At 37.9% G+C, this 16180-nt stretch overlaps 3 protein-coding genes across 3 annotated transcripts; 2 read left to right on the top strand and 1 right to left on the bottom strand.

The window, feature by feature from the left end:
- Positions 1–1468: 1468 nt before the first annotated feature.
- On the top strand, positions 1469–9425 carry LOC120258127. Its single transcript, XM_039265478.1, is given in 12 exon segments — positions 1469–1587; positions 1846–2379; positions 2558–2725; positions 2727–3677; positions 3760–4084; positions 4327–4582; positions 4683–4899; positions 5301–5647; positions 6397–6906; positions 7261–8473; positions 8558–8911; positions 9079–9425. Coding segments are annotated over 12 exon segments (5232 nt in total). The 5' UTR covers positions 1469–1503; the 3' UTR covers positions 9352–9425.
- A 2389-nt stretch (positions 9426–11814) lies between these two features.
- On the top strand, positions 11815–13415 carry LOC120258128. The gene is made up of 3 exons (XM_039265479.1): positions 11815–12323; positions 12423–12559; positions 12847–13415. The coding sequence occupies exons 1-3, from the start codon at positions 11853–11855 to the stop codon at positions 13262–13264; spliced, it is 1026 nt and encodes a 341-aa protein (XP_039121413.1). The 5' UTR covers positions 11815–11852; the 3' UTR covers positions 13265–13415.
- Positions 13416–14418: 1003 nt separating this feature from the next.
- On the bottom strand, positions 14419–15628 carry LOC120258269 (protein SLOW GREEN 1, chloroplastic). The gene is made up of 2 exons (XM_039265624.1): positions 15491–15628; positions 14419–15437 (listed from the first exon to the last, which is right to left on the bottom strand). The coding sequence occupies exons 1-2, from the start codon at positions 15626–15628 to the stop codon at positions 14682–14684; spliced, it is 894 nt and encodes a 297-aa protein (XP_039121558.1). The 3' UTR covers positions 14419–14681.
- Positions 15629–16180: the final 552 nt, after the last annotated feature.

Raw genomic sequence — 16180 nt, 5'->3', positions numbered from 1 at the left:
CTTCCAGTCCTCGTTCCGCCCGCCGCTTTCCACTGCTCTCGACCCCGCCCGCCGCTTCCTCCTCCGCCTCCCGCCCCCGCCCCTGTTGCCGCCCCGCCTCCCGCCCCGTTGCTGCTGCCTTCCTCCCCGCCTCCGCCACTGCCTGCTCAGCCGCGCGGCTTCCCTCCCACATGAGAGAGAGAAAGACAAATTAGGGCCGACTTGTGCCCTAGTTTCTCTTCAAAGCCAAATGAGAGAGGGGCAGCGGCCGGGAGAGGGGGAGGGAAGCAAAGGTAGCGAGCGGCGGCCGGTCGCGGGGAAGGGAAGCGGCGGCCGACACAAACAAAATCTACGTCACCAGCCACATTAGTCGTGTGGCTGGTTTCATGTGGTTTCTTCGCTGTATATAGCATTATGCGTGAAAGTCAAAAGGGTGGGGAAAACAGAATCATTGGATGATGATCTAATGAATTCCAGAAGGTGTCTGTAGAGTTGAAATTTGTGAATGCTCCCTAAACATCTCCTCTGCTATATATATATATATATATATATATATATAGATGTATAATCTACTCCGAGCGCATTTCAAGGAACAATTTTATTTTATTTTATAATATTTAACTTTTTATTTATATTACTTATAATATTAATAATTGAAAAACATTAATTATATCTAATTATTTATGCAATAAATGCCCATAAGATTTTTAAAATCCAAGATATAAAATAGTTTCTATGGTAGGAGTTGTTTAATTATATTATTTTATAGATAATATTGTCTCAAAACTCCTGACAAAATTTTAAAAATTTCTATCCGAAGCCGGGGAAAATGCCTATTATGTATATATATATATATATATATATATATAGAATTTTGAGGCCTTTAACCCTTCTAATTAATTGAGCTTTGTGAAGAGATTAAAAAAATAGTCTCTATAATTATTATTTTGTCACATATAATTATTTTGCTTTTGTGTAAAAAATTTAAATTAGTCTCTATAATTTGACAACTTTCCAAGGGGCAACATGTAAAAAACAGGGTTGGCGTCTCTAACGCAACTAGAGAGCGACGCTTCGTGCATGCGCTGTGGTGCTTCACGCCGAGAGCGTAGTGTGAACCGAGGCGCATTTCGTCGAGCATCTCGGGAACGTAATCCGCCAAACGCCTCCGACCTTTCGTTGAGCATGTCTCCCGATTCCCAGTGCGCATTATGAATAGCTCGCATTTACCCTATCCTCTTCTCATTCCAGCTCTTGATTTCAGGTAAACTTTTAGCTTCTCTTCTTGTTTTGCTTCCAATTTGATTGTTTCTAGGTTTCAGGTTTTAGCCAATGTTGGAGAGAAATTCAGGGTTGTGTTGAGAGATCGTACTTCATGTGCTAACTATAGAATACTCAAAATTTTCTCTGCTCATGATGTTAGGAGAAATGGAAGAAGGCTCAAGTTCTGGTCGCGTTGTTTTTGGTGGTGGTGGTGGTGGTGGTGGTGGCACCGGATGTGATGGTGGTGGTGGGACTAGGAAGATGATTTGGTCTGAAGACTTGGTTGATTTAATCTTCTCTTGGTCACTACATGATATTCTTAACCAAAACCTCTATTTAGATAAGGTAAGCAACCATGGGCATCCATGGAGGTTAGACACATATTAAGCAACTCTGTGGATAGTGCTTGTAGTTTCATTTCAAATTACAATTTTCTTATCAAAGTTTCGTTTTTGTTCATTAATTTGTGATTTTTCTGTAGCATTTGATAGTAATAGATTGGAGGTTTATATATTTTGCTGCTACTTTGTTAAGGAAGTATAAAGCTTTATTCAATTCCCATTAAGAAGGATGGATCATGTTGGCTTTGTTCCTTCTTTTTAGGTGGAAAAGATCCCTATGGCTTTCAAATCAGTTGAACATTATGCAAAGTCATTTGCTTTTCCTCTGTTTGAAGAGGTTAGGGCTGATTTATTGTCAGCGATAGAGACAATCCATAGTACGCCTTATTCTGAGATTGTTTCTTTGAAAGAGATAAAAAAATCAGAAGAGAACCTTTATGACGTTCAAGTCAATGGGTGGGAGAATGCTTCCGTTAGTGGCAAGAACAATGATTACAAGCCAATGCCTGGAGACTTGTCCATTATCACCAATATCTTGCCTGAAACTGTTAATGATTTCTTCCGGTATGGAATTAACTGCACATTTGCTTGTGTTAAGGGAAGTAATCTGTCTACCTCAAGTTTATGTGTAAAAGCATCAAAATCCGTTGAGTTCGGTACTGAAATGAATCGAGTTTTCATTTTTTTTCTTGTGAACATCTTGACCTACAGCCGAATTTGGAAGTCTCTTGGCAGGGGTTCAGACATGCCTGACAATCTAGAAATTATCAAGACAGTTTTGTCCGCTGATTCTTTGGTATGGTACACTACTGCTGTCTTCTATTAATAAATAAATGTAAAGAGTTTGTAACTCAAATGTCAATTCGAAAGCTATCATTTTTTTTTTGTGTTTCTTTTTAACATTGCCCAACAGGGGAAATGCTGGTGAAGTTTTTTTACTTTTCGATAGTCAATTTTGCATCTCATTCTTTCAGGCTGGAGAAAGTTGCAATGTCTGTGTTTCTCCAAAGTTGCCTGATTCTTGCTGCAATCTGAGTTCCGAGTTAAATGAATCACAAACTGCTGCAGTGATTGGCTCTATTAAGGAAATGCAATGCTGTCACAAGTGTTCAGTGAGGCTTATCTGGGGGCCTCCTGGGACTGGGAAAAACTAAGACAATCACTGAATTGCTTTTAAAACTCTTGGAAATGGAAAGCAGAGTAGTTGCCTGTGGACCTACAAACGTCTCTGTTGTGCAGCTAGCATCTCAGTTCGTGAAGTTACTAAAGACTAGGAGACAATCAGGCGGAGTCAAGCAGGCTTCGTCACTTTCTAGATTGGGAGATATTGTTCTGTTTGGCAACAAAGATAGGCTGAAGGCAGATGATGATCTTTGTGAGATACTTCTTGACTATCGTGTTGAACAACTGGTCAAGTGCTTGGCTCCTGGTTTGCACCAACGATTTTCATCTTTGATAGATTTTCTTGAGAGCTGCATTAGCCACTATGAGATATATATAGAGAAGGAAAAGACAGAAGACTTGGCTGAATTTGTGAGGATAAGATTTGGTATCCTTGCTTCTGAACTTCGGACTTGCGTAGAAAGTCTTTGCATTCATATGCCAACAACATCTATAAATGTGGAAAGTTGTGAAAAAATGGCCGAACTGCTTTCTGTGCTCAATTGTTTTGAAAAGGTTATATCTGAGACCTCTCTTAGTGTCAATGAAGTGAGGGAAGTCTTCTCCATGAAGGAAGAAGTCGGGATATCTCATCCTTTATCCAGGAAGAAGTTGGCATTTCAACTATACAATATCCGTGGACAATGCTTAGGTTTGCTAAAATATCTTAACAAAAATGTGCTTACGCCTGAATTTCTGGATAAAAAGTTGATAGAAGAATTTTGCTTGCAAAATGCAAGCCTTGTATTCTGCACTTCCTCTAGTGCTTCCAAGTTGCATCTCATCAGAATGCAGCCTTTGGATTTGTTGGTTATTGATGAAGCAGCCCAGCTAAAAGAGTGTGAAGCAACAATTCCCTTGCGGCTGTGTGGTGTCAAGCATGCAGTTCTCATTGGTGATGAGCATCAATTGCCTGCCTTGGTTAAAAGCAAGGTAGGGTTCGATAAACAAAAGATATCTCAATAAATTCTATTCTTTGGCAGGACCTGATTATTGTGTGTTGTGTTATTCGCAGATTTCTTCTAGGGCATCTTTTGGAAGAAGTTTGTTTGAAAGGCTTAGCTTATTAGGCCACAGAAAACATCTTTTAGACATTCAATATCGGATGCACCCATCTATAAGTTCATTCCCTAATCGCCAGTTTTACTGTGGCAAGATTCAGGATGGTCTTAATGTGCAGTCAGAAGCTTATGGAAAATGTTTCCTTCCTGAGGAAATGTTTGGTCCGATTTCATTTATAAATGTTTCTGATGGAAAAGAGGAAGCGGATGATTCTGGAGGTTGGAGAAATATGGTTGAAGTTGGTGTTGTTCTGAAAATTGTAAGGAACCTTCTGAAAGGTATAACTTGTTGGAAGAAACCCCCTACGCAGGGAAATGAAAAACTATACATACAGTTTAGTGGTTATTCGCATTGTTAGCTATGCTGATTATTTTGCATGTATCTATGGTCATTATTCAACATGATAGTGATAGCCAAATTCATTGCAAGGGAACTTGAGATTTAACTTTGCTTTGCTTTCCTTCAGCTTATAAGGAATTGTGTTTAACATATTTTTCCTGGTGGTTTTGTGATGCTGCAGTTACAAGCTCATTGAATGATAAGTTTAGCATTGGAGTAGTATCTCCTTATTCTTCTCAGGTAGCTGAAATTGGAAAAGGTATGAGAAGTATCAATGAGATGAGTAAAAATGTTCTCTTAAAGGTGAATTCTATAGATGGGTTTCAAGGGGGAGAGGAAGATGTTATTATAATTTCTACTGTTAGATCAAACAGTAAAGGATCAATTGGATTCCTTTCAAATCATCAGAGGGTGAATGTCGCTCTGACAAGGGCTAGGTATGAAATCTATGCCTTCTTTCTCTTTAAATTTAATAAGCTTTGGTATTTGACTTCTTTTTCTAGGTTTTTTTACTAATGTGTTCTACCTTACAAATAGGCACTGCCTTTGGTTTGTTGGAAATGGTGCTACTTTAGCAAACAGTGGTTCTGTATGGGCAGCGTTGATTTGCAACATGAAGGAGAGAGGATATTATTTTGATGCTGTCCAAAATCAGAGTTTAGCCACAACTATTATAAAAGTCCATATCGAACTAAATAAAATTGAAGATTTGCTCACTTCATACCCTGGGAAACTTCAAAGTGCTAGGTGGAAGGTTAGTTGGGAGCACAACCATATTTCAGTGATATTCTCTGTTTCTTCACAGGTCTTCTTGTTAGAAATAAAAAAATGATCAATCATTTCCAATTTGGTTAGGAATTTTTATACTTATTATTATTATTATTATTATTATTATTATTATTATTATTATTATTATTATTATTGTCTCTTTTTCCTTTGTTGTCTCTTTTTTGTTTTAGTCACTTATATCCTAGAAATTTTGGGATATTTTACAATCCTTTTTAAGCATTATATCTTAATGCTTTTGAACATAGACATGCTCTGAAGACAAATTAAATAATATTCTTTGATGGATGCTGTTTTCTTATGGCAAACCATTTCCTTAGCCTTCGCATTGATGTTTGTACTAGTTTAATTGTTTTTCTTAATGATCAGGTGCTTTTTAGTGATGAATTCAGAAAATCATTTGAGAAGTTGAAGACAGTTCAGAATAAGACTCTGATGTTTTACATGCTACTCAGAATTGCTGATGGTTGGCGAGCAAGAAAGGGAAACATAGATATAACCGATTCATTTGGGCTTTCAAGAGTTTATCGTTTCAAAGGTTTGTATCTTGTATGGAGTGTGGATATTTGCAAACAAGAGAACTATACTCAGATACTAAAGATCTGGAACCTTTTGCCACTGTATGAGATCTCAAATTATATCAAGCGTCTTGAAAATATTTTTTCGGCACATTCTGATGAGTACATAGAACACTGCAGAGCTAAGCAGGTTCAAGGGTATGTCAGCAACTTTTATTTCATATGTATATGTTAAAAGTTCACCAAACGAACTAATTTACATTTATATATATATATATATATATATATATATATTAAGGTTTAGTGCTTGTGGTCTATCTTTTTTTATTCATGCTTTATTAGACATAATAGACATTATGATCATCAGTGTTAAGCTTATTTCTCTGGAGGAAATTTACATATACGTATTTTCTTTCTAGATACTGTATGGTATGTTGGAATATGTGGGATCATATGTTCTTTGATTAATCCTAACTCTAAGCTCGCAATTTTTATTTTTCATGCCTGGTTTCTTTTCTGTGTTTAATTTTAATTTTTGGTTTGGCTTCCAATGTCAATTTTCTCTTTTTTTAATTCTTTTTATTTTTTATTTTTGAACTTTATATGTTCTTAATTTTTTATCTTTATGAACTGATTTTTTATTTATTTAATATTTTTATTAGTGATTTTCATGAATTTTTAGAATTTTCAGTTTACTTTAGATTAACTTCTAACAAAATCCAGAACTTTTTGTCTGCCCATTTTTCTTAAATACAACTATAATGTTACCATCTTTCGAAAGATGGTCACGAATTCGTTCTAAGATTAAATTGACGTATCAATAATCAATCGCTGTACCTGCTACCCAGGTAGCTTGTTTTTATGCCAAAAATTATGTTATTTGTTTCTGTGAACATTTGTATCTTTTCGGTTTTAATTTCCAATGTTTTGATTTTTGTTTGCAAAAGAAAAATTGAGGTCCCCTTGTGCTGGAATATACCTCACTATATCACTCGGTATAAGAAACTCTCCAAAATTGAAGTTTCTCAAAGTACTGCAAGAGAATCAAACACTTCAGGGAAAGAATCAGACACCCGATGTGGACGAGAGAATTCAATAATAAATGAAAGTCTTCTTCTGATGAAGTTTTACTCATTATCTTCTGGGGTAGTGGAACACTTGATCACTGGTGATGATGGAGCTGAAATGGAAATCCCATTTGAATTGAGTGATGAAGAAGTAGAAATTGTTCGTTTTCCTTATAGCAGCTTTATATTGGGAAGATCAGGCACTGGAAAAACCACCATCTTAACTATGAAGCTTTTTCAGAGAGAACAGCAACAACATGTATCTTCTAATGGGCTTCTCTCCAGGAAGAGTGATCTTGACATGAATTCAAAGAAATTAAGACAGATTTTCATCACTGTCAGTCCTAAACTTTGTTCTGCTGTCAGAAACCAGATTTTTCGCCTTAAGAGGTAGTTCCGTTTTTCTTGTAAACCTTTACATTTTATAACTTGCACATGATGTTATGATTTTCATATCCTTCACAAATTGTGAAAAGTCTCGTTTCTGTTTGCCAGCAATACTCTTCCAAGTTTAATCTGTACCTAAGAGTGCAGATGTTACCAAAATTGTCATGATTTGTTTAAGAATATCTTTGTGGTTCTTCTGGGCTTTTTTCATGAATGTCATTCTAGTATTTGTTTGCATAATTTATTATAGCGAGCAGATGTTAATATTGTCCTATCAGAAGTGTTTATCTTTTGATTCCACAGAATTATTTTTCCCTTTATGATACTTTGAAGCCCCTTGGTTTTATTCTTGTACAGATATGCCTCTGGTGGGAATTGTTCCGGTTCGGGTGGTGGTGCTATTTCTATGCATGATATCGGTGAAAATGTTACAGAAATCTATGAAATTCCCAACAGTTTTCTTGATCTCCCACAAAGGCATTACCCCTTGATAATAACATTTCGGAAGTTTCTCATGATGCTAGATGGAACGATGATGTACTCATATTTTGATAGGTTGTTTAGTGCAAAGGAATTTCATTCAGTTGATCACTCTGTTCATATTTCTGTAGCCATGGAAGCGTTGATTCAAAGTAAGGAAGTGAATTTTGAGCGCTTTGTCAGTTCATATTGGCCTCATTTCAATAATCAGTTAACCAAGAAACTTGATCCCAGTACTGTTTTTACTGAAATATCCTCTCACATTAAAGGTGGTTTTGAGGGAACCTCTTCCCAAGATGTTGCGCTCAGTAGGGAAGGTTATATCTTAATTTCCAAGAAGAGAATATCTACTTTGGATGTGAAAAACAGAAACAGAATATATGACATATTTCTACAATACGAGAAGAAGAAAAAAGTGAATGGTGAATTTGATTTGCCAGATTTAGTTATGGATCTTCATTACCGGATACAGTCACATGGTTACACTGGTGATAAGATTGATTTTGTTTATATTGATGAAGTTCAGGATCTTACCCTAAGAGAAATTGCATTGCTTAAATGTATATGTAGTAACTATGAAGAAGGTTTTGTGTTTGCTGGTGATACTGCTCAGACAATTGCAAAGGGTGTAGACTTCAGATTTGAGAACATTAGATCACTTTTTTACAAAGAATTTCTTTCTGAATCTACTCTCAAGTGTCAGAAAAATGTCAAAGGTAATCTTAATCACAGCTCAAACAAATTCCTATTGAATCAGAATTTCAGGACTCATGTTGGTGTACTCGACTTGGCACAAAGTGTTATTGACCTACTTTATGAGTACTTTCCATTATCAGTGGATAAATTGCCTCCTGAAATAAGTTTGGTACACGGTGAAGCCCCAGTAATACTTCAGTCAGAGGATGGCGATAATGCGATTATGACTATATTTGGTGATGGTGAAAAGCTTGATCAAAGCAAAAACAGTTTTGGCGCAGAACAAGCTATTCTTGTTCGTGATGAGAGTTCCAAACAAGAAATTCTTAGGCAAGTTGGGAAACAAGCTATTCTGGTTCTCACAATTGTGGAATGCAAGGGTCTTGAATTTGAGGTATTTCGGGTTTCTATTTAAATGATTTCATTCTTACGTTCTCTGTCTTGCAATAATATTTACATGCAATGTTTGCCAATGCAGGACGTACTATTATATAATTTTTTCTCAACTTCTCCATTTGAGAAGCATTGGAGAGTGATCTATGGATACATGGAAAAACATTGTGTATCGGATCCCAGTAAGCCAATATCATTTCCCTCTTTTTATGAGGGTAAGCATCATATCCTTTGTTCGGAACTGAAGCAATTATATGTTGCCATTACTCGGACTAGGCAGAGGCTTTGGATTTGTGAGACAGGTGCAAAGTTCTGTCATCCAATTTTTGATTATTGGAAGAGCTTGTTCCTAGTCCAAGAAAGATGCTTGGACCACTCTTTTGCTCAAGATATGTGTCGCACTAGCAGCCTTGAGGAATGGAGTTCCCGTGGTATCAAGGTTTGTTTTCATCTAAGCTCTTCTTTTCTATCAAGCCTACACAAAGGTTTTGATTCTTTAACCAATTTATTGTATATTGTATACTGTTTAATAGATGATTAATAATTGTTGCCCTTATTTGGCTTATAATTAACTCATAATTTTCTGATTTCATGTCCTTCTAATAGCTATTCAATGAAGGACTCTTCGATCTTGCAGTGAAGTGCTTTAGACGATCTGGAGATAACTTGCGAGAAAAATGGGCACAGGCAGCTGGGCTTTGCGCCACTGCTGATCGTATTATCTCTGTTGATTATAATGTGGGTCAGACTGCGCTGAGGAATGCTGCTGATATCTATGAATCGATTGGCAAACCAGAATTGGCCGCTTCCTGCTTCCTAAAATTAGGAGACTTTGAAGCAGCAGGTCTTGCATTTCTACTTAATCCACTCTCAAACTAACGCAAGTAGTGCATAAGTTCTTCCTTGTTTGCATTATGTTGCCTATGCCATGCCTCATTTAGTTTGTAGGTTGTTTTTTTAATTCTGAAATATAAACAGGTATGATCTATTTGAACAAATGTGAGGCTTCAAAGCTTGAAGCTGCAGGTGATTGTTTTGTTAAGGCTAAGCGTTTGTTTCTTGCTGCTGAGGCATATGCAAAAGGGAATTGTTTTTCCAAATGCTTATCCTGTTGTACCACTGGAGGACATTTTGACCTTGGCTTGAAATATTTAGAGCAATGGAGGACTGGCTCACAGTCTAAACATCCAATGCTTCGGAAAATGGAAGACATAAAAATTACATATCTCAAGAACTGTGCTCAACATTGTCATAGTGCAGGTGATCACAATCACATGATGGCTTTGGTCAGGGCTATACACTGCATGGATCAGATTAGGAGTTTTCTCAAGTCTTTGAATCTTCTTGATGAATTGTTTTCCTTAGAGGTTGAATCAAAAAACTACCTGGAGGCTGCTGCAATTGCTAGAGATAAGGGTCAAATTCTACTTGAGGCCGAGATGCATGAAAAAGCTGGAGATTTTGAGAAGTCCTGCAATATGATAATCTCTTATGTGATTGGTAAATCTCTATGGTCCTCAGGAATGGAGGGCTGGCCTTTTAAAGATTTCTTGGGTAAAGGTGAGCTTTTGATGAAAGCCAAATCAATGGCAAAACAAGGTTCCCTCTCTTTCTATGAGCACGTCTGTTTAGAGGTGGAAATTCTCTCATCAAGGTCTCCCAGTACTTCCGACTTGTTACATTATTTAAGTGCCTCTAGCAAGTTTCAGGATGTGCGTCTGGAGATCTTTAGTTCACGGATGATTCTTGATATGCATTTTCAGCTTGACATGTCTAAATTCTTCCAGGAATCTAAACTGGTCTTGGATGTGAAGCATATTGATGAAATGGTGTCGCAGGATAGCTTATGTGTTCATACGTTGCTGTATTACTGGAACTTGTGGAAAGCGAAGATCTCTGGTGCAATATCTTACATCCATTCAATTGATAAATACGACAAAAATGGACTTTCAATGTATAAAGAGTTTGTTTTAGCTTACTTTGGAATTTGGCAGGATAAAAGTGATAAATATGTGCTTATGGATCCCAAGTTAAGCTGGGTAACCTTGAACAAAGTTCCTGTTTTAAGGAACAAAAACTTTTTCTGGATGGACACCAATTTGTTTCAGTCTTCTGCTGAAGCTATCCTTTCTGAGGAACTTCTATTGGTCGGATTGCATGTATTGGACAAACTTAAATCACTGCTAACCTTTTCTGCATGGAAAGGCTATCCTCCCATGCACAGAGGTATGATTAGCATTTGCTTATATGAGACAGTTGAACACTTGAAAGGAACAAAATTTCTGAATAAGGAAGAGCATTTACGGAAGGCTGAGGATTTGATCTCAATGAGTAAAAGAACCTTATTCAATGATGTTTTACCTTATGAGTGGCAGGAAAATATAGTAGAAGGCATCATTGATCTACGAGAGCACACTACTGCAATTGAGATTTTTAAGCTAGTTATCGAAGATGAACTCAAGCCAAAGAATGGCAGGTTAACACACAGGCAAATCATGAAGGTTGCTGTCTTGCTCCTTGTGATTGGGCAGTCATCCGACTTGTTTTATGGGAGGATTGACAGCTATTTATCCCATATGCAACCGTGGAAAAGTTTCTTCAATGCAATGGAGAAATACTTTATTGACTCTGCCTCAGGAAAGTTCAATTTAGTTTCTGCATTTCAGGAAACTCTGAATGGTACATTTGAGGCACACTGGCGGAACAAACATGACCACTTATCACCTATTTGTTTCATTTTTCTGTTAGAGGGCCTTCTACAAATGGCTTTATGTCTCGACGGAATCAATGGAACCTATGTCACTTCAAAATCTATACTATGTGAATTTATTTTATGTCCAGGTTTTAGTGGCTTTCTAGCTGCACATTCAACTTATGATGATTCCCAGTTCAATAGCACAAAAACATTGAGTATCATATCTAGCATTGCAGAACGGCTATTGAACTGGAAGCAGGAATTGAACTACTGGTTCAAAAAGTCTGCAATTCCATTGCGACACTTCAACTCTATTGTGTTGAGATTAGTGAACATACTGATTATAGTGTATCTGAATACAAGACAGGATATCAGTCGACTTGTTTCTTTGATCCAGCAGGGTAATATCATTTCAGAGTTGCCTCCAGCATTCAGAGAGATGCTTTCAAGTGCAGGATCTGCTTGTATACATGATTCACAAGATTCACTTCTATTGTTAACAGATGCAATGAAAATAATGGGAAACCCAGCTGTGGTGATCTGTCCCATGAGTAATTGTTCGGATGTCGCCAATTGGAATGCTATTACAATCGAATCAGAGAAAATCAGCAGCAAGGATTATGTTCTTCATAAACTATTCCCTACAATCCATAAGAGCGATCAAAGTAGTCATGTTCAGGAAGCAATGAGTTTTTCAAATGAATCCTCAAATCCTAATGACATAAAACAAGATGGGAATTCTAGCAACTGTGTACTTAGTTTGACATCGGCATTGAATGAATCTATGGGTTCTAATGACATACAACAAGATAGGCATTCTAGCAGCTGTGTACCTTGTTTGAATGCACTTCTTGGTTCTAATCACATCCAACATGATGGCAAATGTAGCAGTTGTGTACCTAGTTTCACATCATCATTTGATGAACCTCTTGGTTCTAATGACGTCCAACAAGACGGGAATTCTAGCAGCTATGTACCTAGTTTGACACCAGCATGGAATGAACCTCAAGGAGCAGATGGAGTACATAGAATTGACAGGAGAGATTCTTGTAAAAAATACAATTGCTTTTGGAGCAGGCTAGAACTATTTCTGTCAGATATACGAAAATATGGCAGCATAGCTGAAAGGCATGCCCATATTGCTGGTGAACTTATGGTATGAATGAGCTAACTGTGGGTTCTATGCCCTGTTTTACATGCCCTTTATTTTGTGAATTCTTTTGACTTGTTTGAATTAACTCTTTTTATCTTCAAGCTTGAGGACGTTTTGTGTGTACTCAAAGATGCTGAAGGATTGATGAAGCTAGCAGGCCTATCAGACGCTTATGCTGAGGTTCATGGGACTATGGTGCATAGTCTACAACTGCTACATGAGGCTCTGGTTCATCCCGGGTCAGTGCCTAATACCCATTTTAAATTATGTTACACTGTATAACTGTAATTGATACTTGAGCCATTGGATAAGCTTTCTTTTCCCATGTTTTTATTTAGCTATGTTAGCATTAGACAATAATTGTCTCATTTATTTAAAAGCAAAGTACTGATCACATTCTTTATCTAACTCCTATTTCCACAACTGACCAGTAAATTGAAATTTAAATTGCTCAACTTTATTTGCTTCCCTTTTATCCTAGTTCATAACCATATTGAGAGAGGTATTCTATCTATTATTGTTCCAGTGCAAAGGAAGTTGATGAGATGCATAATTCCAAGGAAGTTGAAGACCTCTGCACTAAGTTGCAGGACATGAAGCTGATGCTACAGCCGCTAATGGATGAACTCTCCCTATTAGATAGCGGGAATGAAACTGAGATGTCACAATCAGAGCAAAGTATTATAAGGGCTGAGCATGTTGATTACGCAAGTCAACAATTTACTGAAGAAGGTGCAGTTGATCTTGCAAACCAAAGAAGTAATATAAAGCAGAACAAGAAGTCTAGGAAAAAGGGCAGATGTGTGTCATCAGCAGCCGAAGGAACTGAATGTCAAACCAGCAGTTTTCGCCAGGCATCTGTTGCTTCTAGCAGTAAAAAACGCAAAGGAAAGCAATCCAAGAAGTCCAATAAAAAAGGGAAAAGCAAGAAAAATCGGCACTGATTTTTATGTAACATGTTTCAAAATGCACAAGGTGCAATCTGAAGGTATTCTGCTTCATCTAGAGACCTGACACCCACTATATTTTTGTTCAGTATATTTTCCTTGATGAAAACAGTGAATCATATACTAATGTTTGCCAACTGTTTCAAAGAAGGGAAACGCCATCATGCATAAATCATTATTGAATATATATATATATATATATATATATGAGACTTCTTTGTTTTACAGGGTTTCTTGCTTTGTAAATATCACAACTTATTTTGACTTTATCAAAAGAACTTCTGCATCCACAAGGAGCGTTAAACAACTAATAAAGATGTAGCTAGATGAGACATGATCTTCACCAATAAAAGGTCAGTCTAATTATTTTGCCTCAAACCATTGATCATTTGTTATTCATGTTTTTTCTCCACATAACCAAACTCTGAAATAATTATAGTTATGTTTGTTCTTTTTCTCTTTTGCCTCAATCCAAAGACCGAATGATCCAGCTAGTGGGGATAGGGAAAGGTGATCATATCTTTTTATCAGAGTACACAACAACCTATTACAAACCAATAACCGAACAGACAAACATGATTTGCAGGGTGCTGAAGCAGCTGAATGTAAATTGGATTTCTAACCGCTAAAAATGCTGTCCTGCTACCTCTAATTTCTTCAAATAAGTTGGACTATCTCATTATAAGTACCTTAATTCTTATCAGATTCAATAGAAATTTGAATCAGAAATACAGGAACTGAGGAACTGATAGTATGTTGAAATAATTCCAGTTCCAAAAGCTAGAGTTTGGTAGAGTTCAGATTTGCCCTGGGAGTTAAAGATGGAGTTTTGCACACAAAAATTATCAAGTTGAGTTAACTTTTTTGCGGTTATGTGAAGCAACTCAGAAGTCAGAACAAATTCTCTGGCAGAAAACATAAAAAGAGACTAACTTCTCTCATCACTTACTCTCCTAATCTTGCGGTTCTGATATAAACCATACAGTTTAAAGTTCCAAAAATAAACGAACACATCATGATAAAGCTGACTGTAAATTGAGTTACCAACCAGTAAAAATGCCATCTTGCTACCTATAGTAGCTTCTTCAAACGAAGTGTGTAGGTTTCCCAACTAGAGATTGATATAACAACAGGAATTTGAATCAGAAACATAACTGAGGAATTGATTCTATATTCAAATGATTCCAAGCCAGAAAATTGGACTTTGATAGAGTTTAGACTTATCCCGAGAATTCAAGGTTAAGTTTTTCCCAAGTTCTTATTCAGTCCGGTAAAAACTTTTTTGCAATTATGTGAAGCAACTCAGACTTTGGAAAAAAAAATAAAATCTCCAGAAAAGCATAACAAGATACTAACCTCTCTTATTGCTTATTCCCGATGTCACAGTGCAGTATAAGCCGTCATTAATGGAGTTTCAAAGTTCCGATTGCTCAGTCCCAAACAACTTCACCCTTGACAATGGTGTTTGTAGGTATCCATTGACCTCAAACTTCTTCGGAGATAATTCATGGTACTTAGCAAACTTCTCCCTGGCCTCCTTATTGCGATTTAACATGCTGTATATCACTCCTTGGCAGAAGTATGGCCGGTAGTCCTTTGGATCCTCCTTGGTGAGCTCCTCGTAGCTCGCCAGAGCTGCGTCCACGTTCTTCTGCAAGAACTGGATTTGCGCCATGATCAACCTCACGTCGCGCGCCGCCTTCTCTTTCTGCTCCGATCTTGCAAGGTCTAGAGCGCGCTCCAGCCGCTCGATCACTGCCTCCCCCTCGCCACATCGGTCCATGAGCACGGCGTTCTCGAAAAGAGCCTCGAATGAGAGAGGGTCCACGGCGAGGATCTCCTCGAAGAGCTTGCGGGACTCCGCGGGCTCTCCCATCTCGTTGAGAAGCCGCGCGGCAAGGAACTTCCACTCGGTCTCGTCAGGCTGGGCGGAGATGAGGTGATTGAGGATGGTCAACGCCTCGGTGTCCTCGCCGTCGTCAAGCTTCTGGTATAGAAGCGCGCGCAGGGACCCGATGGCGCCTGCGTTCGACTTCAAAAGGAACTCAGAGTTACCGAGCCATGAATTGGGATCAGATTGTTCCTCCGGTGGTGACGGGCTGCTCGGCTGGGAGGAGGGTTTTGACGGTACCGATGAGAGCGGCAACCGTGGCCAGAGAGGAGGATAGCACTGGAAGCAGTGGATTGAGGTTTGAAGTTAGGATGTTAGGGTTGGATGCTGACCTTAACGCACAGGATTCTAGAGGGTTTGGAGAAGACGAAGCGGGGTTTAGGGTTAAGGGAAGGATGACAGGAAGCGAAGAGGCTCCGATCTCCATGGATGGGGGCGGAGGTGGCGCAGGCGGCGGAGAGGGAGCTCATGGCCGAGGGTTGAATTAGGGTTCAGGTTTTGGCACGGCGTGCTTTTTCTTGGGGGGATGATGAAGAAGAGGGTAGTATGGGTTGAGAGTAAATTTACCAAAATGAACATGAGAATTACGGGATGGGTACGGTTGTGATTTGGTTAATTAGGGAGCTTTTATGGGGTAGTTTTGGTATTTTATCGGTATTATTGGAGATGGGCCCCTTCTGGTGAGCATTGGTCCGTCTAACGGTCATTTAGTTTTCGGTCTCCTTTTTGTCATTTTCCGCGTGGGTTTGGTGCGGCACGCGCTTTGCACGTGTTTTGGTGGGAGATGGTACCAATTTTTTTTTATATAATTTTAAATTATTGAATAGTTTTTTTTTCTATTAAATTATATCAATAGTTGTAAACTTTTTTTTAAAAAAAAAAAAAATAGTTCTGTCAGTCACGGATAATCTAATGATATGATATAATAGTATACAGAGCAGATAAAAATTCTTCCCTGTAATACTGTTTTTGTATTGTGTACTTGAATTTTTATGAAAAAAAATAATAATTTTATTTAAAAT

This window comes from Dioscorea cayenensis, chromosome 4, assembly GCF_009730915.1.
Source record: "Dioscorea cayenensis subsp. rotundata cultivar TDr96_F1 chromosome 4, TDr96_F1_v2_PseudoChromosome.rev07_lg8_w22 25.fasta, whole genome shotgun sequence".
Taxonomy (NCBI): Eukaryota; Viridiplantae; Streptophyta; class Magnoliopsida; order Dioscoreales; family Dioscoreaceae; genus Dioscorea; species Dioscorea cayenensis.
The sequence above is the reverse complement of the archived record's forward strand: the minus strand, read 5'-3'. Positions and strand labels throughout refer to the sequence as shown.

Bases quoted from the DNA above. Each gene is read 5' to 3' on its own strand.
- LOC120258128 (XM_039265479.1), top strand. From the start codon at position 11,853: ATGAGTTTTTCAAATGAATCCTCAAATCCTAATGACATAAAACAAGAT. The intron at 12,324-12,422 runs GTATGAATGAGC...TTTATCTTCAAG, and splicing joins ATATTGCTGGTGAACTTATG to CTTGAGGACGTTTTGTGTGT. The intron at 12,560-12,846 runs GTCAGTGCCTAA...TTATTGTTCCAG, and splicing joins GAGGCTCTGGTTCATCCCGG to TGCAAAGGAAGTTGATGAGA.
- LOC120258269 (XM_039265624.1), bottom strand. From the start codon at position 15,628: ATGAGCTCCCTCTCCGCCGCCTGCGCCACCTCCGCCCCCATCCATGGA. The intron at 15,438-15,490 runs GTCAGCATCCAA...CACTGCTTCCAG, and splicing joins CTAGAATCCTGTGCGTTAAG to TGCTATCCTCCTCTCTGGCC.